The 26,038-nt window shown below is 37.4% G+C and overlaps 1 protein-coding gene across 2 annotated transcripts in view; it reads left to right on the top strand.

Annotated features, from left to right (window-relative positions):
• Positions 1 to 25,811, top strand: part of epc1b (enhancer of polycomb 1b) — a 37,841-nt gene extending 12,030 nt beyond the window's left edge. For both annotated transcript variants that reach the window (XM_028021032.1, XM_028021031.1), the window contains 13 exons: positions 5,734 to 5,893; positions 9,016 to 9,161; positions 9,245 to 9,451; positions 11,614 to 11,762; positions 12,766 to 12,913; positions 12,991 to 13,155; positions 13,925 to 14,014; positions 15,264 to 15,412; positions 16,322 to 16,731; positions 20,081 to 20,196; positions 20,277 to 20,412; positions 22,178 to 22,529; positions 24,140 to 25,811. In XM_028021032.1, coding sequence (XP_027876833.1) covers positions 5,794 to 5,893; positions 9,016 to 9,161; positions 9,245 to 9,451; positions 11,614 to 11,762; positions 12,766 to 12,913; positions 12,991 to 13,155; positions 13,925 to 14,014; positions 15,264 to 15,412; positions 16,322 to 16,731; positions 20,081 to 20,196; positions 20,277 to 20,412; positions 22,178 to 22,529; positions 24,140 to 24,212 — 2,241 coding nt within the window. In that variant the 5' untranslated portion in view covers positions 5,734 to 5,793 and the 3' untranslated portion in view covers positions 24,213 to 25,811. The remainder of the gene's footprint in view (positions 1 to 5,733; positions 5,894 to 9,015; positions 9,162 to 9,244; positions 9,452 to 11,613; positions 11,763 to 12,765; positions 12,914 to 12,990; positions 13,156 to 13,924; positions 14,015 to 15,263; positions 15,413 to 16,321; positions 16,732 to 20,080; positions 20,197 to 20,276; positions 20,413 to 22,177; positions 22,530 to 24,139) is intronic.
• Positions 25,812 to 26,038: the final 227 nt, after the last annotated feature.

Below are 26,038 nucleotides of genomic sequence, written 5' to 3'. Positions count from 1 at the left end.
TTAGCATTCATGGCAGGCTCTGGTGTGCAGGACTAGCTGTAGCATAGCAGAGAACAGAGGGGAGGCTGTGAGCAAATTGTTCATAAAGTTACGTACCTAGAACAGAGAACGGCCATTATTTTTGGCCCATTAAACCAAGCAGCACATGGATTCACCTATTTGAGTCCAGTACAAACATTCTTCCGTTTCGTTGGTCTCAATCCTACTATTTAGTGTATATCAGATCCTTTAACATGGTTTTATGTTGTTGGCTGTTAAAAACAGCATAATTTGATGTATTATACGTTTCTATATGGTAACGTTACAGTATGATATGAAAATTTAGGCCGATATTTTAACAGTGACGATGACCACCACCCAATTTTGCGTCGCATTACTGCACTGTTGCTTTACCAAATATATGGTCGCCCATCTGTCTCGAAACGCAATCGCAAATAAACATTATCGGCTGAGTCGTACTTATCGGACCGTTACTGATGCTTTAAAAAATGGCCAACATTAATACCGGTTTGTCAGGCTTTGCTACTTCCTGATGTGAAACTACTTGACCAACAGTTTTTCATTATAAATTGTGTAAAATAATTCTGACCTGTGTATCCTAATAAAATAAAACAGTCTTTTTTTCTAGTGTGGGTTTTAAATGCTGGTAAATCAGAGATGGAGTCTGAATGGTCAGTTTTTTTGTTGTTGTGTCTGTGCGTGCTGGTTGAGCATGCTCATTAACTGAGCTCGGATCAGAACCGATAATCCTTAAAGGGTTTACTCCAACGTAATGGGGCTTTACTCACTTAACTAAACCAGAGAGCTTAGATGGGACAATCCAGCTGTGACTGCAGATGTTACACATGTGCAGCGTTTCAGACTGCGTTTATTAGGGTTTTTATTGAGAATTGGTCCATTTAATATGTAGAACAGGAATCCTTTTTGTTGCTACTTCTAAGCTTTGATTATTGCTCAAACTCCAGTCACTTTAAAACCTTTTGATTTTCTCAATTTATTTTAATCTGTGAAGCTTCAGCTTTTTGGAAGACTGAATGTGATTCATAGAAAATACAAGTACACTTTCTCAAATGCCAAACAAAATGAAAACCCCTGAGATTAGTCTGTGCAAAAACCAAAATCTTGCTTCTCTTCTAGTTTAGCTTCTAGGAATTATTGCACATTTATACTGTTATACTGTTTATACTGACGATTCTAGATTTTTGAATGTATTTTGACCTTTTGTAAAGCACTTTTCTCACATTTGGTTAAAAATTGCTCTAAAGTTTTTATTCTGCTACATTTAAGCATTTAAGAAGTTTAATTTTTACTCTATCTTGCAGTTCAACCGGGCGCTAAAGTTCAGTAAATTATTTCTCCCAAGGAAATAAAGGTTTTCCAGTCAGACGGCATAGTGGCTAATTTAATACTGATGCATTTTTAACCTTCCCATGTCAAAACAAGGGTTGCCTGTTCCAAACCTCTGAAATGACTGCAGCAGAAAATTGCTGCTTTGCTTCGCCAATACAAGCAAGTTTCATCTAATGTCATTTGTAGAATAGTAAATTCTGTGTATTTTGGCTACGCAACTTTGAATCAAAGGATTATAAAAATATACAAAATAAGTAAATAATTTATTCATCAGTATTTGCATAAATACATATTCTAATACAGTATTTGTTTTTATCATGATAAAAGCTTCTGTTACAGCACAATAAAGGGATTTTTCAGTATTTAGCTGTATTTGAGACACTGGCAACAAAAGTGTGTGTGTGTGTGTGTGAGTGTGTGTGTCTATATATATATTATTCCTATTCCTCACCCCCGTCACAGCATGGGTTGAGAACAAAATTCTTGGATGATAAGCACTAGTACATGTAATTTATTTTTTGGGGGGTGTAAAATTTAATATAAATTTGGACATTAAGGGGTTAAAGCAGCGTTGCTTTAAACAGAGTAATGGGTGGTGTTTTAGTTTCTGTATGACGGATGTTTTACATCATATTTCCCAACATCCCACTTTATCTATTTAGCAGGGTGGAAGTTGTGTTAGGAAGTTGGTGCTGAAGCTTCAAACTCAGAAGCTGAGATTCTGCTTCCTTACAGAAAGGCTGTGTGTGTGTGAGAGAACAGGTTTAGTAAAATTAAAGCCAAATAAAAACTCAGAACCAGCAAAACACTCCACCAACTGGTTCTGCTTTTATCTTGAGAGCAAACAAAAAAGTACAGTTGATGTTCAGTTATGTCAGGGGTGTTAAACTCCAGTCCTCAAGGACCACTGTCCTGCAACGTTTAGATGTGCCTCTGCTGCACCACACCTGTATAGAATAATTAGGTCATTAGCAGGGCTCTGGAGAACTGATCTACACAAGGAGGTGATGAAGCCATTTCATTCTAGTGTTTTGTTCCTGTGGCACATCTAAAAACTGCAGGACACTGACCCTCAAGGACTGGAGTTTGAGACCTGCGAGTTATGTGCTGCGTTGTTCCTTGATGCAGAAAGTGGTAACCTTACATTGCTCAAGCTGCCTTGAACTTAGACCTTTTACAATGAGGAATAATTCAGTGATAAATTAAAACAAGCTCAATTTCCATTTGCACAGTTTGCTTTTTTCTTTTATCCATTTCTTTCTACCAAAAACTGGATGGCAAAAGTCTTCAGTCTGGTGTTTTGGTCTTAACCGGCCCGTTTTTGGAAGGACAATTTTATTGCCGTTTTGTTCATTTATTTTGGATGTTTAAAATGTTTTCCAGTTCCAGTGTTAAATCCTCATATAAAGTTAATTGGTATTTGAGAATGTTTTCTTGCATTTTTATGCCATTATATTACTTGAAAATGGTCTCAACATTATTGTTTATCGCAATAACTTCTGGGACAATTGATCATGACAGGCCAAGTTGAATTTCTACTTAACTCTGACGTTAGCATGGCAGTGTTTCATGAACTGGTCGAACTCTGATACCCCCTGTTAAACGCCGACTCATTCTCTCCCAACTTCCTGTGCCTCGAATGCCTTTGTCTGGGTCTGCCTCAGGGCAAACAGACACACCTCCTCCCAGCGGACTCTGTAGGCGGCTCAGTCTGCTGGCAGACAGCCAGCCGGAGTTAAAGGCTCAGCGGTTAAACCCGACTGGAAGCGTTTAAACCAGCCGGCCGTTTCCCTCTGAGCGCCCAGCAGCAGGTGGCAGCTAGATGAGCCAAATGATAGGCAGTTATGGAGGGAAAACACTCCGGACTTTCCCTCCACATTTGTTCTCTCTAGGTCAGGGTGTCCAAAATGTGGCCCTGGGGCCCTTTTCAGCCATCACAATATTTTAGAGCGGTCCTTTATCACAGTTTTAGAATGGCACACTACAAAAACACAAACTCTTACCAAGTAATTTTGTTCTAGTTTCTGGTGCAAATATCGTAGCACACTTAAAATAAGACTAAACTAACTTACAATTAACTTTTCAGCAAGATATAGGAGCTTGTTTTGAAAATTACTAGTTCCATTGGCAGATTATTTCACTTATAGCAAGACATTTTTTCCATATTATAAGTAAAATAATCAGAATTTATGTCAAAGCATTTTGAACTAAGTTAGATGTGTCCTTACTGAACAACAGATGCACTGACCAGGTTTTCCTGGCTGATTCTGGCTTGTGGTTTATGATTTAACCTTCTTGTTCAATGCACAAGAGAGTAAACTGTTCTGCAGGTTGTTTTGAGTCCAATAGGAAATTAGATTTCAGTGGATAAACAGAGGTATACTTTTAAACTAGAGTCCGGACTTTAACATGTTTGTTTTTTAATTAATTACATAGATTTAACTTTTTTTTCCTTTTTTTTTTTTACATACAAAATGTCCCAGACGGAACCTTTCTATTGTGTTTCTGGTACACCCGTAAATCTGATGCACCACCAATGAGATGGATGGATAGCAAAGCCAGTTCTTTTGACCCACTGAGGGTTAATTTCTGCTTAAAAATTTATTTGATGGGACTTTGGGAAAGACTATTGCTGTGCTCAAAGGAGCTAACTTAGTGAAGCTATTCATACCTAAACTAGCATCGCAATGCTAAACATGCTGCAGCAGCTCATACGCCAGGGGTGGGCAATCCTGGTCCTCGAGGGCCATCTGCAACTCTTAGATGTCTCCCTGATCAAACACACTTGAATCCAACAGCTGAATCACCTCCTAAGTGCAGTCAAGTTCTCCAGAGTCCTGCTAATGACCTCATTATTTGACTCAGGTGTGTGAAAGTAGAGATACATCTAAAAGTTGCAGGAGAGGAAGTTCCCCTCGAGGCCTGGAGTTGCCCACCTCTGGATACGCTAATGTTAGCATCCACAATCCTTATTTTTTAAAGATCCATGACTGATCAGGGGTTCGTGAAAAACTTTGCATCAATCTGATGGTTGAATAATCTAAAAAAAAAAAACTGATTAAAAAAAAATTATTCAGTTCATATGTATATTTATTCAGTAATTTAGCAACAGAAAGGGTTTCGTTTTTTTTTTTCTTCAAAGAGTTTTTTTTGCAGCGCTAGTGGCTCGTATTTTTTCCACAGTAGGCAGACAGGAAGGAGGGTGAGGAGAGGGGGGAAGACATGCGGTAAAGGTCGTCGGGATCGGGACTCGAACCCGCGACGTCCGCGTCGAGGACTAAGGCCTCCAAACGTGGGGCGTGCTAACCCCCTGCGCCACCACAGCACGCCCCACAGAAAGGGTTTCTGAATTGAAAATGTTGGTTATCTTGTCCATTAATGACAGAAACCACAATTAATTTGATTAAATTTTTGAGGGCCACTAATTTAACAAACTTCTGTCTTTTCATTAACCACAGTAAACACACGCTGCTGTTTGTTTTCATATCAGAAATAGTGGGAGCTCTTAGTTTTTAATATTTGACCTGCAACATAAAGGAGAAAATGTTGCTTTAACTCTGCGAATCTCGGTTGATATGTTTGTCGGACGCTTTTGGTTATTGGTATGGAGAAGCTGAAAAAGACGATTATGTTTTGGAGAATTAAATGGGTAGGAGAGCAGATCACAGGATCCCACATGATGGGACTTTTCAGGGAGAAACCGAAGAATCCACTGAAGTGGGGGGTGAGGAGGTTTTTTGTTTTTTTATTGGTAAGGAGCAGGAAATGTTTCCGTCCAGCACTGTTTTGGTTTCTCCTTAAAACTTATTTCAAATAGACGAAAAGTAAAAACAGAAAATAATTGCAAGATGCAAGATGTTATGATTTCCTGCCCCTCTCATACTCATCAACTTACTGCAGCTTTTAAATCTCCAAACACCAGATGAACTTTTAAATTATTCTTACACTGACACATAAACCTCACATTCTGATCCTTAAATGGACAATTATTTATACATTTTTAAAATCAACAATAACATTTTTGCATATATTCAACATATTTTCCAATAAGCTCCATTTGAACCATTTTTAAGATAGTTTATATTTGCACTTCGTTTAAGATTCCAAGCTATAAATCTACTCCACACATTGATATACAAAAACCTTCTTTTTTTGGTTACTTTAATAAATTTTTAAAAAATATTTTCTTGTCTTAAATTCTAAACTCTGTCTCTGTCACAAAACATTTTGTGAATGTAGGTTGGAAATCGATTCCTTTCTTTAAACATACATTGTACAGTTGCGATCAGATACTTTAGTATCTAAGATCGTTCTGAACCGACTGCGTTTAGCTGATTTTTATTTTTTTGCAGCAGCCTCTTTATTGTCTCTCTCTCTCCACAGGAACACCATCTCCAGCGGGCCATCTCGGCGCAGCAGGTTTACGGCGAGAAGCGGGACAACATGGTCATCCCGGTCCCCGAGGCGGAGAGCAACATCACCTACTACGACTCCCTCTATCCCGGCGACTACAAAATGCCAAAGCAGCTCATTCACATACAGCGTGAGTCTCCTGTTTCATAGCCCAACAAATTATAGTCAATAAAGTAATCATGTGTTTTACAAATAAAGGCCTTCAGACATTTACTTGGAGATTTTTACGGAGTTGTCACGTTCTCACGGCCGAAACAATTAATCCAATTAATCGTGATTACTTTCATTAATTAACTAATTTAGTAATTGATTAATCGGTAACTGGAGTATACAGACTCAAAAGTTCATTAGCTGAAAGAACAGAGTTAGCAGAAATTCAAAACTACTAAAAAATACAATTGGAATTTAATAGAGGCAGTTGTTTTGAATCTAATTGAAAATAATGGATTTAAAAGTATAATTCTGTTTATGTTTTAAAACATGTCTATTTAAAAAAAAAAAAATTACCTGCATTATAGTTCATTGTGTTGTTTGTTCCCAGGCCAGAAATAGGCTACGTTCACCAATATTTGTTTTTTGAACGGCCCGATTCTGATCTTTTCACCACCAAAAAACCCGATCAGTCACTTCCATATGTGGAACTAAATCGGATACGTATCCATCTGCAGCCTCACACAGTTGGAGACAAAAAACAACTTTTTTCTGTTAATATGTTAACTTAAAACTCTAGTGGCAGTTTTATCTTCACTTGGTTCAAATTCTGTAATAAAAATAATCTAGTTGGCACGTTTTGCTCTCCAATTATTCATCAGTAATCCACAAAATAATCAACTGATCCGACCTACAGAGGCCTGTCGCAATAAATCAACTAAACCCAGGTTAAATTAAAACAGCTCAAAAATTTCCATTTGCATAATTTATATTCTAAATCTTTTTTCTGAAGGACAATTTTGTTTACAGAGACTTCATAATTCATTCTAATTGTTGTTTTTATTTATTTTGGCTATTTAAATGTCTTCCAGTTCCAGTGTTAAATGTAGAATTTAAAGTTTATCGATCTTTCTTACATTATTATTACCATTATATTACTTTCAAATTGTCTCAAAACAACAATATTATCACAATAACTTCTGGGACTATTTATGCTGCAGCAACATTTATTTAAGTTGAGCTTTTTGCATGTTGTATTATTTTAGCTTTAGATGCATCATTTTCTACAAATGATCAACTAAACACTAAATGGATTCTGTGTTGCTGCATTTGAGTCAATTAAATGTCTGTCTTCACTAAAAAAGGAATTTATTTGGATCTTTTAATGCATTTCTAATGTGAGAAATCTTGAGGATGTGCCAGCTTTTTGAATCCAGTTAATGGTTAACTAAAGTACTGGTTAGCTGCAGATTGTCGGGGAGATTTCCTCGCCCTGTAACCTCAGAGGAAATGCGTTTGCCAGATCGCTCTGCGTTTCTGTGTCACTGGTGGTTTTCACGATTGTTTCTCAAAGAAAAGCAATTTGCTGTTCTTCAAACTCCGCAGCCGCTGGAGGTGAAAATAAAACATTTGGTCCATCTCACAGCTGCTGCAGGTTTCTCCCAAACCTGAAGGAAATCCTCATCATTCTGAAGATCAAAAATGATTAATCTGGAGTTTTTTTCAGTAACAGCTGCTGCTTTTAATTGAAAGTGTCTGATTTGAATGAGATTAAATGTTCGTTTTGAAGCCATTTTGTTTATCTGTTCTTATTCTGAGACGATATGTTTCTGTCAGAGATTTGATCAAGTTTTTATGATGTTTATTGATCTGAATCAGTTTATTATCTCTCACCTGACTTTCTAACGGCACAAAATGCATTCTAGAAGAGTCGGAGGAGATATTCTCTCCAGTTTTTTAATCAATAATATTGATTAAATCTGTTTCTGAAGCTTCAGATCTGAGGTGAATAATCTGCTGGGGGTTCAGTAAGAAAAAAATGAATTACATTTGGCAAACTGTCTAAAAACATTTTAATAGATAAACGCAGTGCTGCTTTTCATTAGCTGCAGGAATTAATCCTTCATTTATCCAAAAGGTCAAAGTTTGTGTAATTAAGCCTGATGATCATCCAGACTATGATGTCCGGCATGTCCCAGTTGTTTTGGTCTCCTTGTGCTGCTCTGTTTCTGATGAATGGAGCTGCTGCCTGTACTTAGTTTGACCTCATAGCACAATGCTTCCTGGTTTCTTTATAATGTTTTGGATATTTGAAGGTGGTTGTTTAAAACGGTTTGAGTCGGCCTGTTATAATTGGCCTGGATGAGGAATTATCTGAGAAATTAATGCAGAAAAATGTTCTAAAATATCAAAATGACTAAATTAAAGTTGTTTTAATAAAAGCAAAGTTTCAATGGTTATCAAGATTAAGTCTGGGATTCTTTCTTTGAAATGGATGCAGTTGTTTGCACTATTGTGTCAAAGTCTGATGATGATTTAATGTTGAAGTATTTTCCATTTGTAAAACCGATGGCAAAGTTTAATCGTCACAAACGTTTCCACATTTAATAAAAAAATTTTTGTAGGGATGTATGGTATATCTGCACTAACGTCGGCATCGACCGATATTTATATCGGACTGAGGAATAAAACTGGGCCGTTAAGAACAACCAGTATTTATTTTTTATCTTGTTGCTGTTTGTTTTTGGTTGAGTGTTTTGTTTTTTTTTTTTTTTTGTTTTTTTTTTAAGGTGTCAAAACGGTAGTGAAATGTACACAATACCAGTAAATTGGCCATAACTGGCGTATTAATAGCGGATATTGATATCCGCCCAAATTTTCATATCTGTGCATCTCTTAATTGTTTGTATCAGTTTATGTAAAATTACAACTTCAATCAACTAATGTTAATGTTTTGTTTCTGGAAATATTGTGATTTTATTCTCATATTAAGACTTTTTGTCTTATGACTTTATTCTGTTATGACTTTATTCTTGTGTTGTCAGTTTTTTCTCCGATTATATTTTATTTTTTTACTACTTGTGACACTGATTTTATTCTTGCATGATTTAATTTCTCGTACAACTTTTTTCTCTCTCAATATTATCACTTTATTCTCTTACGTTTTTTTCTTAGTCTGGCCCAGTAGACTGACTGCATTTTATTGTGAGCTACTGTTTGTTTTTGTTCGGCTTAATGACTGAAATATTGTTGGAATTTTCACAACCTTTTTTTAATGTCCATAAAATCGTGTTTGATATATATATATATATTTTTTTTCAGCTTTCAGCTTGGACACGGAGCAGCCAGACTACGACCTGGACACGGACGACGAGGCCTTCGTCAACAAGCTAAAGAAGAAGATGGAGATCAGCTGCCTTCAGTTTGAAGAAATGATCGACCGGCTGGAGAAAGGCAGCGGACAGCAGGTCAGATTTTACCGCCGCAGCTGGAAGCCGCTAAAGATTCAGCGATCTGAGTCGGGGGTTTTTTGTGTGTTTTCTGCTCCCAGGCGGTGAGTCTCCCCGAAGCCAAGCTGCTGCTGAAGGAAGACGACGAGCTCATCAAGGAGGTGTTCGACTATTGGAGCCGCAAGAGGAAAAACAGCAAGGCCAACTCCCTGATCCCCACCGTCAAGCAGGAGAAGCGGGACGGCTCAAGCACCGGCGACCCGTACGTGGCGTTCCGACGGCGCACCGAGAAGATGCAGACCAGGAAGGTTCGTTTCCCAAAACCCTGCACTTGTTTTCAGCAAGTTTTTCCATCTTTTAGGGTTTTTTTTTACTGCATAAGCTGTTGAGTCATGAAGGTGTTTTATTGTGAACAAACAGGCACTTAGTTCCACCTGCTTGGATTTATTTTTTCTTTTCTGTTTCCTCCTCATTCTTTTTGTGAAGCGTGAACAGATTGGGTGGATCCAGGCTGCAGGGACGTAAATGTTCTGCATACTTCAGCTCTGACGTTGGCACAATGAACTCTTACCTTTGCGTGAAAAGCTAAAAATAGACACACGTGGATTATACTCTGCTGGGAAACTTGCTGTCAGTCATGAAACTTTTGACTAACATGTTTCCTGACGGTTCGAGATATAGACAGTGTTCAAACCTGTAGCCAAATGTGCCAAATATAAAGTATTCATGAGCCACAGTTTTTATTTTATAATCAAAAATACAAAAATATTCCCCTTTTTAAAAAAAGTTTAATTAACTTTTAGTTGTTCAGTAATAAACTAAAGTATTTTTGACAAAACAACATATTTAGACTTTTGTAGAAAAGAGATCTGTAAACTTAAAATTGTCTTTACTAAAGACAAACATAGATTTTCCAAATATGTGTTTTATTTTTTAAGTAAAATATTTTGTCTGTTCTCATCTCTGTAGAATAAATTGGGGAGTCATTTGAAAAAGTTGCCAATCTTAATGAAGAGATTCACTTCCGTTTTACCTTAGTAAATGTTGCTGCATGTTTGTGATCCAACTTCACATTCCCTTCAAATAAAATCTAAAAAAATTGGGAAAAATGTGTCTGGTAAAAGTCAAAACTTTGTTTTACCTAATGTTTTCTATTTTTAAAATTTCAGTAAAAATCTCCCCTTAAAATATTCTAAATTTTGTTCTTCTGTATTAAATGAATGAACTGAGAACCAAATTTTCACAGTTTTTGGATTTTAGAATGGGGGGCCATGAATAAGTATTCCAAGGGCTGCAAATGGCCCCTGAACCAGACTTTGGACACTCCTGTTTCAACGTCTGAAATGCTGGTTAGTGGATCGGACCTGCAGTGACTTTAAATCTAATAGTTTAGGTCACATTAAATTACTGATTAATGTAGAAGACCGACTCTGTGGCTCATATTATTGTTTTTTTGAAGCATTTTAATCCAGTTTGAGTTTTTATCACAATAGTTTTCTAATGAACCAGTTAGGCTGTTATTCAAAAGCAGCATCAGAGGTGATTTTCTTTTCTGTCTGATTAGTCGTTTTAATTCAGTTATGAGACATCTGGATGTGATTTAAGTGTTACGGTTTGTTTATGTGAACAAATAAAGCAGACATAAGATGGAAAAACTTACAGCTTTAGTTTTATCCTTAAACATAGAAAATGTGAGATTTAAATGTCAGCTTTTGTTCCCTCTGCGACAGAGAAATCGAGAAATACATTTCCATTCATGGTTTAAAAGGTTTTCAGTTTTGAACAAGGCTTTGATGAATGAATTTAATTATAAAACGAAATTACAATTCTGTTTGGTTTGTGGAAAACTGAGACAGATTTTATTAGAAATTAGAAGTTGAATTTAAATGAGACTAAACATGCAGTGAAATACAAATTTTTGTTCAATAAAATTTTTTTTGGATAAAATAGTTAGTCATGTTGGGTTTATAATAGAGGCGCTCCAATTCTGGCCGATAACTGATTTAAAAAAAAGCTATTCAATTTGTTTTTTTATCTGAAATGTTGCTAAAATAGTCAGTTATTGAGTTGGTAAAATGACAATTGTTTTAAAAGTAACTTTTGACCAATCAGTTCTAGAAAATATAAAAACTCCTTAAATTACTGGTTGCTTTTTTTTTTTTTAAATATATATTTATGCAAGTTTTTTATTGAATTTTTTCTTTATTCTGTAAGTGACTGACATTTGTCCACAAATCCAAGCTGAAATAGTCATTTTGAGTATTTATATACAGAAAGTTAACAGTCTGAGGCCTCAGCTTCCATGTTTTTGTCATCAGACCTTCGTGGTTTTGTTCATTTATTTATCAGAGCCTTAAATGCTAATTGAGGGCCATGAATCAAACATGAGCCTTTAATCCTTTTCACAAGCGTTCAAACTCCTGACGGCTGGGTCGTTTGTCTAAAGCAGCGTCTCCCTTTCCTCGCTCAGAACCGTAAGAACGACGAGGCGTCGTACGAGAAGATGCTGAAGCTCCGCAGGGACCTGAGCCGGGCCGTCACCATTCTGGAGATGATCAAGAGGAGAGAGAAGAGCAAGAGGGAGCTGCTGCACCTCACGCTGGAGATCGTCGAAAAGCGGTGAGTCCCGCTGCAGACCCAAAGTTCTGCTTCCCAAACGGAACCGAAGCAACAAGCTGAGTTCCTATAAATTCCAGTCAGGTGTTTGGAAGGTGCTTGATTTCTGCATAAAGTGCTTGACACTCAAATAATAAAATACAAACCGTTTGTTGAAAACATTATTTACAGTTAAAACCAGATATTTTCATATACCTAATAAAAAGACTGACATTAGTTTTGTTTTTTCTTGTTTTAGTTTAGTTAGAATCACTAAAGTTTATATTTGTTAAAAGCCAGAAAACTTGGCAAGGACACTTTTAGAGATTTTGTTTGTAACTTTCTTTGTGTATTGTGTAAATTTTCTTGTTTTTTTTGTTTTTTGCTTAATTCATCTTTTGGTAAAAGATGACTTGGGCAGTTATTTTAGGAAAGTGACGATATGTTATAATTTAATTTGACAATGAAGGTCAGTTACCGGAATATAGTTTCTTTGAATTGTTTCAGTGCTATGCGAGTTTATTATTCCCAATAGCTTTTTATTTAAATGTCATAACAGATTAGACGGATTTGAATTAATGAGTTACCACAACATTTAGTTTCCCTTTTGGATCAATTAAGTATTTTGAATTTTGGAAACTCTTTTGATTACCTAACATTTTAAACATTAAACAACATTTTTGAAATTTTTTTTGTTAAATTAGTGTTTCGTTCTTGGATCAGTCAGGTGTGCAGGGTGAGTGAGAAACACTTCAAAACATAAAATTTTGTTCCTGCTGTCAGATATAAAATAGTAAAACTACAAAAAGAATTTACTGTACTAAATAAGATATATAAAGGTGTATATATATATTATAATATATATAAAGGTGTACTGAAACTCTTTTCTTAGTTTTAGTTCATTTGTATTGTTTTTATCTCCAAAGCGTGGTCCTGGAAAAGTTCTTGAATTTTACTGAAAAGTGTTCAAACTCTGAAATATTCCAGAGTGGAAACTCTGTACTGATGCTTTCATTTCCGTCTCCAGAAACTCCATGTCGGACTTTGGTGGAGAAATAATGGCGGAGGTTCTGGCTGAGCGGGCGCTGGTGAGGCCGCAGATCATCCCCCTGGTTCCGCTCACCAATCAGTACCGACACCAGGACCATCTGGACTCCAAGGACTACAAGTCCAAGGTGAAGCTGCTGTCAGGAACGTGGCGTTAGCCTTAGCGGTGCCAGAACGTTGTCGTACTAACGCTTTGCTCTCGCAGCCCGAGAAGGCAGAACCCCAGCGGCCGAAGAGGAGATACGAGAAGAAGCCGAAGATGTTGCCGTTGTCGTCGGGAACGGCCCACCACGCGGGTCCGGTCGTGTTCAACGCCAAGGACCTGAACCAGTACGACTTCCCCAGCTCTGACGACGAGCCCTACTCCCAGGTAAGGCGCTAACGGGTTAGCTCATCGTCAGCGATCAAACGAGGGAGTTTGATTTAAGTTTCTCGAGGTCTGCACTGCAAAAACACAAAATCTTACCAAATAATTTTGGTTTAGTTTATAGGGCAAATATCTTAGTACATGTGAAATAAGACAAAACTAACTTAAAAGTAACTTTTCAGCAAGTATTGGGAGCATGTTCTAAGTAAAAGTTTTTAAAAAAGTAATATTGATGAAAAATTACAAGTGAAATAATCTGCCAATTGAACTAGTACTTTTTCATCAATGTAAAATTTTGTACTTGAAACAAGCTCCCATTACTTGATGAAAAGTTAGTTCTGTCTTATTTCACATGTACTAAGATATTTGCTCTATAAACTAAAGTGTGAGAAAATATCTCCGTTTCCAAATTTGGAAAAAAGAACTGTCAGGATGTTGACACATTCTTAAAAATGCTAAAATTCATTCATCTATGTAGTTTTTTTCTCGTAGTTCTTTTGCTGTCAGGCAACATTTAATAAAAATGAACAGAAGCCCTGAATCTCGCTTTTAATCTTGGTTTATTTTCGTATTAATGAAGGAAAGATGAACCTCCACATTATTGGGTTTAGTTTAAACACAAAAACAAACTGTCAGAAATCATTCCCATCTTCTCTCTGGTGCAGTTTCAGTTTAAATCTCTGCACTTCTGAGAGTGACAACTTCATGGTGAATGCACTTGTTATCCTTGAACTTGACTGGAACCCTGACCTTTGACCTCTTCTGCCCACAGCTCCACTCAGGCTCTTCGGAAGCGGAGGAGGAGAACGACCCTGACGGAGCGTACGCGTTTCGCAGGAGAGCCGGCTGCCAGTACTACGCCGTAAGCCTCAAACTTTTAACTCAAGCTTTGAACAAACCGCGTTTAAAACAGGTGTTGGAAATCCTGGAATTGAATTTCAATGAGGTGCTTTCAAGGTTTGGAAAGTACTTGATATTCAAACTGCACAGATTGGTAATAAAGTGCAATTGAACTTTTGATTAAAACACAAAATTTGGAAAATGTTGAGTTGAAACCAGATATTTTTGTAATAAAGACAGAAACACATTTATTTCTCCTACCTAAAGTTAATTCAGTTTAAAATTACTTGTATACTTTAAGTTATTTTTATTTGCAAAACACCAGAAAACGGAGAGAGAACAAATTTTATAGATTCTGTTTTGTGACTTTCTCTGTATAATTCAAGCAGAAAAGTTTATTTGGATTGTTTCAAAGTAATGAGTATTTATTATATCTAATTTCTCAATGACTAATTGATCATCTGTTAAACGTAAAAAAAATTAGTGAAATTTCAGGATTTTATTTTGTTCCTTTTACCAATAAGGTGTATAAGGTGTTAGACTTAGACTGACTTTATTGTCATTTTGCATGCACAGGGTGTATACAGAACGAAATTTCGTTGCATACGGCTCAGGACAATGTTTTGAGGTTCCAATGTTGTGAGGTTACTCCAGAATAAAATAAAATACAGTATAAAATATGAATATAAAATATAAAGTGCAGGACTGACAGTAAAATAGGAGTTATTTAGCTCTGTACATGTGCAAGGTATGAAGTGGAGACCAGTTTTTGAGTGCAGTCCAGTTAAGAGTTCAGCAGTCTGATGGCAAGTGGGAAAAAGCTGTTTCGGAACATTTCAAAATAAAATTTTGCCGTATATTAAGCTTACCCTGTGCCTCCTGTAGAGTGTAGAATAACAACACAAAAACTATTAACAGTAATAAATAATATTTCATCATTTTCCTAACATGATGGCTTAAGTCATTTTTTGCCAAGCGATGTTTTAGACAAAAATACATAAAAAAATTGACTTTCAGGAATGTGATTGTGAATTTAAATAATCTATTTTTTTTTTAGTTCTTTTGTTGTGTTTTCATCTCCAGGATGAGGTGCTGGAAAAGTCAGAAAACTTACCTTGAAAACTCTTGAAATGTGCTTGAATTTTACTGTGTGAAAAACTGTTAAACGATGCGTTATTGGTTGTTAGCCTGCAGTCGAGGTTTTTATCGGCAGCAGACGTGGTTCCCTTCACGGTCGGGTCAGGCTGACCGCTGCTGTTCTGTGTGTCCAGGCCCGTCCGGACTTGGTGGGCAGCTGGCCGTGGAGCGGCGCGTGGGACGGCGGCTTGGCCGAAGCGCGCTTCCGCTACAGCCTCACTACGCTGACGGTTCCACGCCGCTGCCTGGGCATGGCGCGGCGGCGCGTGGGACGAGGCGGCAGGTCGGTTCTGCTTCACGACGACATTTTTTCTGAAACACAATCACGTTAGAGTGGAGATACAGAAAAAGAAATGTCATGGAAATCTTATGTAGTTAAACTATAACTTGTATAACTCAATGATTGTTCCATATTTTACATTCTGTGTGGAAGTTTGGGTTAATACCTGTAAAACGTATATAGATTACATTTTGATTTTTTTCAGAAGAAAGCCGTTTATTACTGTAAGTGGATACAGAAATAACAAAAACCCAATATTTACACAGTTAAACTTCTTGAAATGTCATGGTTTGATAGTTAAACATCTTAAAATTATTAAGATAATTATTTTTACCCATCAGATTTGGAAAAAGAGAAAGCAAATATAACTTACAAGGAACTGAAATTAATAAGAAAACATTGCTTCAGAAAGATGCATTTAAATTAAATGTTTTTCTTTAACAATCTTAATATTTCTGGATTTAAAATTAACTTGAAAATCATCATCATAAAGCGATGTGGTGTTGAATTTGTTTATTTTGTTTGAGTATTTGAAATATGTCTAATAGGGAAGCACATTATATCGGCATTAACATCGGTATCGGTTCGATAAATAAAACTGAGCCGACACAAACAACCGATATTTATTTTTATCTTGTTTCTGGAGGTTTTTCTTTTTTCCAAATTTATCAAAGTGAAATATATAAAATGTCAGTTTTCTGCCATAACAGCAACACTGATATTGGTCCAAACTTTCCTACCGGTGCTGGTCTGTAATAGTTTTCTGAGCTGAGAAGCTAATTTTATTTTTATGTGAATAGAGGGCAGACATTATTCTGATTCCTTATTTTATTTTATTTTTTAGTTATATGAACTGTTGACATTGATTTAATTAAAAGAAGTTTTTCCTGACTGGTTCTTGTGGGCCTGCAGGGTGTTGCTGGACCGGGCGCATACGGACCACGATGACTCGTTCCACCAACTGGACCCGGAGACGCCCGACCTGCCGCCGCCCGCCTCTCCGCCTCCCTCTGCGACTTCACACTCGCCGGCTCCCGACGCGCTCGCCGGTACCTCAGAAACGAATACCTCAGACAGAAGTTCCCCCCCCTCGGCGCCGCCCCCCTCCTCGGACCTCAGCCAGATACTGTCTAATATAAAGTCGTGCCGCTGGAGGCACTTCAGACCTCGGACACTACCACTACACGAGCTGGACAACGCCCAGCCGCTGTTCAGGAGGATCAGTCGAGGCGTGAAGCGCCCGCTCGCCGCCTCAGCTGGCCGACGACCGTTCGGATCGCAGCGCCCGGCCAGGGTGGTCCCTCCTCCCACACCCGTTGCTGGTAAGTAGCCTCAGAGGGTTCTTTAAAGCTGCAGTGTGTAACTTTTATTAAAAAATTTTTTAAACATATTTGTTGAAACTCTCACCATGTCATGACGGATTATAGAGTTGCACTGATGGCAGTTTTCCAATCTTTAAACTGCCTGCTCTGCCGATTCTGATTTTTGCTAATACCAATTTTGTTTGAAATGTTGCCAAGAAAGTTGCTGAGTTGGTAACAGTGGTGTGATTATTAAGTGCAAACATGACCTGGTGGGTCAGGTCAGGTCTGTCAGACAAAACTCTCACTGCAGAACAGAGGACAGAAGCTGATTTTTTTTTTTTCACTTTTTTTCTCCAAAGAGTTTTTGCGGCGCTAGTGGCTCATATTTTTTCTGACAGTAGACAGGAAAGAGGGCGGGGAGAGAGGGAAAAACATGCGGCAAAGGTCGCCGGGACCGGGAGTCGAACCCGCGACGTCCGCGTCGAGGACTAAGGCCTCCAAACGTGGGGCGTGCTAACCCCCTGCACCACCACAGAGGCCCAGAGGCTGATTTTTAGAGCTGAGGTAGATGAGATCGGTGGATAAGGTCTGCTTGACGTGGAAGTATCAGCCAATGACCAATTTCCCAAAGTTGAGGAAATTAGTGCCGATAAATCAATGCACAGATTATTCACAGACAAATCTGTGAAAAACACCAGAGCTGCTGTTGCTATCTGAAGAAATGCATCACTCCAACCAAAATCAACCAATCAGAGCCAGGAGAAGGGTCTTAGCGCTATCAATCAACCTCATGTACTCACTGCTAGATTGCAGAGAATCAACTAGCTGTTACAGGAAAGCTGTTTATCTGCCATCATCAGTGGCTATGCTAACTAGCATTAGTTAGCTGCAGTGTAGGCAGACCTGTGAAGACACTGTTGCAGTAATAAATGTGACTAAAAATAAACCATGGATGAGTTTCTCTTGTTGGGGGATTAGTCCTTTTATCCTGGAAATGTCTTTCATCTGATAGAAGGCCGACTTTGTAACAGTCTTTGTGCGGCTCTGAAGGTTCACTAGTGGAAGCTAGTGGAAACATGTAGTGGCTCCAGGAATGAACCTTGGGGAACCCCACTTATCCCAAAATAACTTTTTTCTTTTCCTGCTTGTCCAAAAAGTGTTACTCACGATTTTTTTCTGGAGATTTTTTCCATGTTATTTTTAAACTTGGAGCAGCTCTTTGGTTTAATCAGCTGTGAAAAGCTGTTGTTGAAGAAGTGTGACTATTTGTGCAAGGACAAATGAGTCGGGTTGTATTGATTTTGTCTCAAGTATCTGAATAATTCATTCTTCCAGTGTCAGTCATATAACAATATCAGTTATTTTAACAATGTTACTGCATCTGCTTTAATTGTGCATTTGTTTACAGAACCAAATGGCTTCGACTCCTGCCATTTACTTTGTGAAGGATTGGTTCTTGTTTTTAAGTTTGAGCTCCCCTCCCAATCCCAGAGGTGTCAATTAAACCTGGATGTGATGAATAAATTCATGACGCACTCTGGATCTGTTGCTGTGTTGACTCACAGGCTAAACGCTGCACTCTGAAGGCATTCAGGTGCAGCTGGTCTGATGGTGGTGCAAACATTGTTTTACCTGCTTTTGGTTATTGATTATGTTTGTGAAGCTGCACAAACACAGCTTCACAAACTGTGTGAAGCTGTAATGCCTGGGTAATGAAAATGCCCAGGCATGAGTCAAATTAACAGATTTCTTCTGCTGAAGGCTGCGCTACAGCGGTGCAGAGTTAACTGGAAAAACTTTAGATTGGAGGAATTTGATATGCTGAAGATGTTATCAGATGTTTGACTAGGAGAATAGAGGGACTAGTAGTCTCAGATGCTGTGGAATAGAAAACTTATGGGTCAGCAGGGGACAGAGGAAATCAATATTTCAGAGAAGCATGAAGCCGCTTTATTCCATAACATGAGAAACAAGACTTTGAAATCAATAAAAAGTGAAAAAACAAAAGACTCGAGGCAAAAACCAAGAGTCAGGCGGAAAATGCTGATGTTTTACTAGCAGCAGGATTTTAATGTTTTTTTTCCTGACTTGGATGTGATTGAATTCCTGCTTCTGAAGATTAGCTTTAGCTTTACACCAGATGTGCTGTTACATCTGAACAGGTTCTGGTTTCACCCGCAAGTCGACTCTGGTTCTGTTTGCACACACTGGGAAATCCAACTGATTGCTTAGAAACGCTAAGAGATAAATGAAGTGACGCAGATTTGATCCAAACGCATTAAAGTTCTCACCTGATGTTTACCTGGTTGTTTTGAGAACCAGTTTGGTTTCACAGCTTTTCATTCCCAAACAATGAAAAGTGTGTGTATGTACATATTACATGCATACATACATACATACATACATATGTAAATGTGTATGTAATACATACATACATACGTGTGTATGTAATACATACGTACGTATGTATGTATGTACGTATTGCATACATGCGTATGTATATATGTAATATCACTAAGACATGTTTGGTGTTTGACCTGTAAAAATAGGCAGTTACAGATGTTTTTAAAGGGACTAAAACTGGGATCCACTGCAAATATTTGACACATTTCCCAAGTTAAATGAAAAGGTTGGACGGTTGTTTTCCCACCATATTACGAGAGCATAGGTCTTTCTTTTTCATTTTCTGTTTGTTGGAAAGTATTAAAATCAGACTGAAGCAAAAAGTTTTGAGATGATTAATGTTTCAAAATCTAAACTAACCAATGGCAAATTCAGAACTCAATCTACTTTTTTCTTCCTTTTGTGATTTCTGCAATGTTTTTACACTGAGGCGTTTGCCGAGTTGCTGTTAGTTTGTTTTTCTCCAAACTGACTGTGGATAAAAGTCAAGTTTAAATGTATATTTTTTGGTGCAGTCTTGGCTTAATTTCTGTTTTTTCAGCAAATCGTCTTTTTCTGAGTCTGTAAACTCCATTAATAATTAGTCAATTATTTTTGTTGCAGATTAATTCAACAGTTGATAAATCATGATTAATCGTTTTAGTTTTAAACGAGTATAAAAAAAAAGTTGAGTCTCTTTTTACTCTTATTTCTAGCAGTTGTACCTGCAGCTGCTGAATTAATAACTATCACAAGTAATCCGATTAATCATTTCATGTCAAATATCTAAATGAAGTTGTGAACATGTTAATCCTCCTATTCATCTTTGATTTTTTACTTTCGTACAACCAGAATCAGCAGTCGGTGTTTCATGAAGCTTTTTTTCTTTCAAAGTAACCCGGATTGGTGTACAGCAGTATTTTATCTCAGTGTGGTATAAAGACGTGTGTTTTTCCCAGATGGCTAACTTTCTCCTCTGTCTCAGCGTTCACAGCAGAACAGTACCAGCAGCATCAGGAGCAGCTGTCTCTGATGCACAAGCAGCAGCTGGAGCAGATCCAGCAGCAGCACCAAGCCAACAGCACTGCCAACAGCACACAGGTCGGTAGGCCGCCGCCATGCGGCCGCCATGGGCTCAGTCGTTGGGTTTCTCCTAAACTCTTCTTCTCTTCCTCACACAGAGTCTGGCGAACACGCTGGACGAAGCCAGCGCTCACTTCGCCGCCTCGGCCCTCGTCTCCGCAGAACAACTGCTGGCTCTGAAAACCAAGGACGAGCTGGCCCTGGGAGGCGGAGTCAATGGCGTCCTCTCCTCAGGTACAGCCGACGACACAAACGCTCCACCCTAGAGTGTCGCTGGATGAAACGCCTAAAATTTCCCCAAAGATCAAATAAAAGCAGAAAACTAAAATTTATGAGACCCCAAGCCTTCCTTTATTTGGGATTCTGATGAGAAGCAAGAAGCAACCTTTATTGCTTGCTTAAATCTGGACTTTTACTACAAAAAAATATTTTATAGATGGTGACATAAGTAAGTTTTCTCTTTTAAAATCCTCACCACGCTTAACAAATCAGTGCTTTTCTGGGTTTTCTAGTCAACTGCTCAAATGACAAATTTCAGTTTTTATTTTTGTGAGCAGACACTAAAAACATCTTATTCTGCTCATTTTTAGCAAACATATTGTAATAACTTATTTAATTTAGTAAAGTTTCATAATTACTTGTATTGTAATGATTATTGTAGTTATTGATTAATCGATTGTTCTGACGATTAATTGATTTAAAAAACTGGCACATTCTGCACATTTTTTATTTAAGCCTTTTTTAAACTATATTAGAAATGCATTAAAAGATGCAAATAAATAATAAATTCTTTTAAAAATAAGAATCAATGTTTTACTAACTAATTTAGCACTCCTTCAGTGAAGTACTGATGATCTATTGTAAAGTTTTAAAAAGCTCAGTCGTATCTGCTTAGCTGAACGTCACTACAGTTTAGTTCTGATCTGTTGATTACTTGATTAATAATTGGTTTGCAGAATGTGCTTAATAAGAGATTTTCTTGACAGAAATTGAATTAAGTGAAGCTAAAACTTCCACTTGAGGAGTTCTGGGTTGAACAAACGTGCAGACAAATAAAAAAAAATTGCAACATGTATTTTTGTACAATTTGGCATAATTACTGCTCCGACTGGTGGTCTTTCAACTGGTGGTTACTACAGTTAACGATTAATTGATTACTAAGTTAGTTGGCTATTATTTCAATTATTGATTAATCATCTCAGCCCCCCCCTCCCCCCCCCCTTTTTTTTAAGCAAAACCAGTCTCTTGTAAATGAGATCGCATGTATAAAGTTCAAATAAAAATGAACATGCAGGTTGGTAGATTATCAGAACAGAAAAAAAGTATTTTGACTTTTTGGAAAACAATAACACTGCAAAAACACAAAATTTTTCGGTCTAGTTTATACTTCACATATCTTAATACACTTGAAATAAGATCAAACTAATTTACTGGTAACTTTTCAGCAAGATAGAAGAGCTTATTCACAGTCAATAATGCATTAATATTGATTAAAAAAGGACTTATTTCATTGGCAGATTATTTCACTTATAACTAGACATTTTGCCCATGAATACTAAGGATTTATTGATGTAAAATAAGTTCATATTTCTTGCTGAAAAGTTACTTGTAAGTCAGTTTTTCTTATTTGAGGTGTACTGAGATATTTGCACTGGAAATTAGACAAAATACTTGGTAAGATTTTGTATTTTTGATGTGAAATCATGAACTTGAGAGATTTCAACAGCCAGAAAATCTTGTGCATGAACATTAAAATGGCAGAGACCCAGATTGGTCCCTTTTTAAATACGCAAACACAGTAAAGTGTTCCTAAAGTAATTTTTTAAATTTGTATTTTGCAGTTTTCTGGCCCCTTTGAAAACATTTTAAAAAGTAGAATTTATTTCATTTTCCCCTAAAAGACGGTCGATAATTTCAACTTCCATCTCCAAACCCTTCCTCCCTCACCTTGTTGCCTTCCTGCCCCTCCCACCACCACCCGTTTTTACCCCAACCTCAGGTGTCTACAAGGGCTTGTCGCTCTCGAGCACAGCGTCCCCGTCCCCCGCCGCCCCGGCTACTCCCAGCGCCACCCCGACGTCCGCCTTGCTCCACCCCTGCTCCACCGCCCTCGGCTCTGCCACCAGTAACAACAACGGCACAGCCCACCCCCCCGCCAACGCCACTCAGATCCTGCTGGGAAACAACAGCCTCCGTTTGGCGATCCCCACCGGCAAGCGCATCCACGCGCCGCGGACGCTGAGCGCCACCATGTCGACATCCGCCTTAAAGCTCGCACACGCGGCAACCGCCAACTGTCAGAAACCCAAGGTGGCCGCCTCCTCCACCTCCCCGCTGGACAAGGTGCCCAGGTGAGGAAAACACCTTTTGTTCTTTAAATTATTTTACAATCTGCAAACTTGAGATGCACTGATTATTTTTTTTTTTTTTTCTTTTCACATTTTTGTAACTTTCTTTTCTTTATTTCAGATTTGGTCAATTTTAGCTGAAGGCTGAATTTAAATGTTTTTAAATTTCTAGAAGTAGAGCAGATTTGTCACAATAAATTTTACTGGACGATGAATTATTACAGTAGACAGCAATGTTGTTTTTGAGGCCATTTTAAAGTAATATATTGGTAATAATAATGCAATCAAAAACATTCTCAAAGATAAATAAGCTTAACATTGTAACAAATTTTACATATCCAAAATACACTGAACAACAGAAGCAACAAATAAGATGAATTATGAAGTCTCTGTAAACAAAATTGTTCTTCCAAAAATGGTTAGTTGAGGCTAAAGCACCAAACCAGAAGATTTTTATCGTCCAGCTTTAGGTAGAAAGAAGGAAAATAAAACCAGTAAATCATGCAAATGAAAATTATTGAATTTGTTTTAATTCATTATGGGATTCATTTATTGCTTATTGCAACAGGTCTAAATCAAACAGCAAAATGTCAATCAAGAACCAAAAAAGACAGAATGTTGTTACTAATTAAAGGCAACTGTTAAATTAGATTTTAGCTTTGATTAGAGGAGCTCAGTGTTTCTGCAGTTTTGCAGTTTTCTGGATATTTGTTTCAGATTAGAGGAGCATAAAAACAGACTGTTTTTTCTCCATGTTTAGCTCTGGGAATAGAACAGATTAGTTCTTTATTAATCCCACAGTGGATTTACTCGTTACTGCAGCATAACAAAATATACCCAATTATATATATATATAAAAACAATATAAACCGTATACTAATAAAATACCTAAGATCTTGGGTTTATAAATAACTTAAGTTGCATGACAATAAAGTTGAAATAATGGGAGGATAAAGAGTTATTACCAGAATAAATTTGTTACATTAAAAGATTTTGTAGCCTGGTCTAAATACTGTCATACAATTCACAGAAGGGATGATTAAAGCTGTTTTCTGTAAATATATTCTGCCATTTGTATTTTTTGTTTTAAAAAGCAAGTAATCCAATTTAAAAAAAACAAAATATTTTTAAATTGAATCTGGTGTTAAAAAAATTGTATTTTTAAGCCATGTTCCACCAGCTGAAGTAGTAATGCATTTGGACAGATTTATACTGCTTTTTGCTAATTGAAACTGCAAAAATCAGTCAAGTGGTTCAATTTGTTGTTGGACCCAAAACAAGTCATTTTGTCTTGTTTTAAGCAATGAGCCGGTTTCTGTTGTGCATCTCTACTGCGACAAGCAACTTCCCAAAGACGGTTTAGATCAGTTCAAATCAAAGTAAAAACAAAAATAATTGTTGAAGCCTGTATTTCTACCATAAACATTAATCATTAATGCTGTTTGTTGAACTAAATATTGAGGTGAAACATTTATATATTCTGCATGAGAAGCTGAGAAAGTTCATTCTGGAATTAACTGAAACTTTTCCTGATGTTTGTGTCACTTTAACAAATAAACCTTAAAACCCTGAAAGCTAACGGTGCTCCTCTGCCTTCCTTTGTCCCGTTTCAGGGAGAATCTGGAGCAAGACAAGCCAGCGCTGAACAGTCTGTCAGAGAACACAGTGGCCATGGAAGTCACGTAGCCTCCGCCGCCGGCTGCGAGGGGAACCTCACCTGGCGGCGGCGCCGTTTTCTTCCCTCAGCTTTTTATTTCCTCTTTGTTTTTTTGTTGTTTTTTTTTTAAGGTGCTATGCATCATTTTGTTTAGTCGTGAATGCAAGTGGTGGCTGAATGAGCACGGCAAGGTTGGGTTTCCACGGCAACCGTTTTGGGACTTAATTGCAATGCTCGTCTCGTACAAATTTTCTTCTCCCCTCAGATAATTCCCCCCGTTTCTTAATAAGAGATCGTCTGTAAATTCTTAATATGGCAATTATATGTACAGTACAGCATATTTGTAATAAATACCCCTGCCCCACCTTTAAATGCCCCAAAATACCCCCCACCACCGCCCCTCGTTCTTGTATATAACATTACTTGAATACAGAATTCTTCATTTGTGATGTTTTGCACTCGATACAAAGTTAAAAAGAAAAAAAAGATTAAAAGAGAAAACGACAAACTGCAACTGGTGCAAAAATAACGAGTGAAAGTTGTACCACAGAAAAATGTATGTCATCACATGCATGGTGCAGAACCTGCTGTTGGATCTATTTATTGTGCCGTGTTTACAAAAAGTTATTTCTCCCCACCTTCCCTCTCCCCGCCATTCATGTCATTTTTTTCTTTTTTTTTCTGCTAAATTTTAAATACACTGTACCTCTCACCGGTGCCCCCAAGCTGTAGTCGGTGTTTTGCTACATTTAGATACATCTACATATTTTTTTTTTTTAAATATTGAACCTGTTTCTTTTGTTCCACCACATTTGTCGTGTTGAGTCCGCGGCGTCGCAGGCCGGTAGGCGAGGCCTTTGTTTGGCATCAGCTCCTCCATAAAGTTCTTCCATAAATTTTTTTATTCCTGAGACAAGTAACAAAACAATTGGGATGAAGACTTTCCCAGAAGTCTTTGCTGCTTCTGAAGTATCTAAGCACTATATGATTTGTTTTTTTTAATTGACTGATGCTGCTTTTGTATAATTTTACCATTTGGTTTTCACTAAACAGCCTCATTTTTCATTGTTTTTCCTCCATCTCATTGTGTTTTTTAAATAAATATTTTTGTATCACCCTCCCTTTTTTTATTTTAAATTTGCTCATGGAAAAACTTCATTCTTTTGTTACTTGTTGCTCTAAACAAAATATATATATATATCTATATATAAAGGAGTAAAAAAATGCAGTAACTGACATTTATCATTCCAGCCTCTATGTAATAACAAACATGTATGAATTGAAAAAAATAGACGTTTTCTCTACTTTAAAAAAGAAAAAAGCTATCCTGAAGGCTGCAAGGCCATGAACCACATGTTATCGGGTGCCTTCATTTGGGAAAAAATAAAAACCTAAAAAAAAAAAGTGCTCTCTTCTGTGAAGAGTTTGGTACTGAACAAGGCTACTTGTAGTTTTTCTTTGTCTGTACCACTATCCCAATGACCATTCCAGTTTCCCAGTTTGATTCATGACTCTTTGTTTTCCGTTTGTTGTTTTGTAGACTCAACCACCACACACACGAACAAAAGAAATCCTTTTGAAATGTCACAAAATGAAATAAAAATCCAGGGCATTATGTGTTTCGACCAGCATGTGTCGTTTGTTTTTTGTCGTCTACAGTTCGTCTCTAATTGTTGCTGTAAATTACCTCCAAGTTTGGGAAGCTTGTTAAATTTGGAAAAGTAAATACACCCCTGCTGCTTCCATTGGAGTTCATAAGGAAAGTAGCAACTAGCTAAAATTATTCAATGCTAATTGAATAATTTTCAATGTGACTGCAGAGTTTTCATGGTGGAAGATACTATTCCTTCTCAAT

The sequence above is a fragment of the Xiphophorus couchianus genome, chromosome 6 (assembly GCF_001444195.1).
Source record: "Xiphophorus couchianus chromosome 6, X_couchianus-1.0, whole genome shotgun sequence".
Lineage (NCBI taxonomy): Eukaryota > Metazoa > Chordata > Actinopteri > Cyprinodontiformes > Poeciliidae > Xiphophorus > Xiphophorus couchianus.
This window is presented reverse-complemented; position numbering and strand designations above follow the sequence as displayed.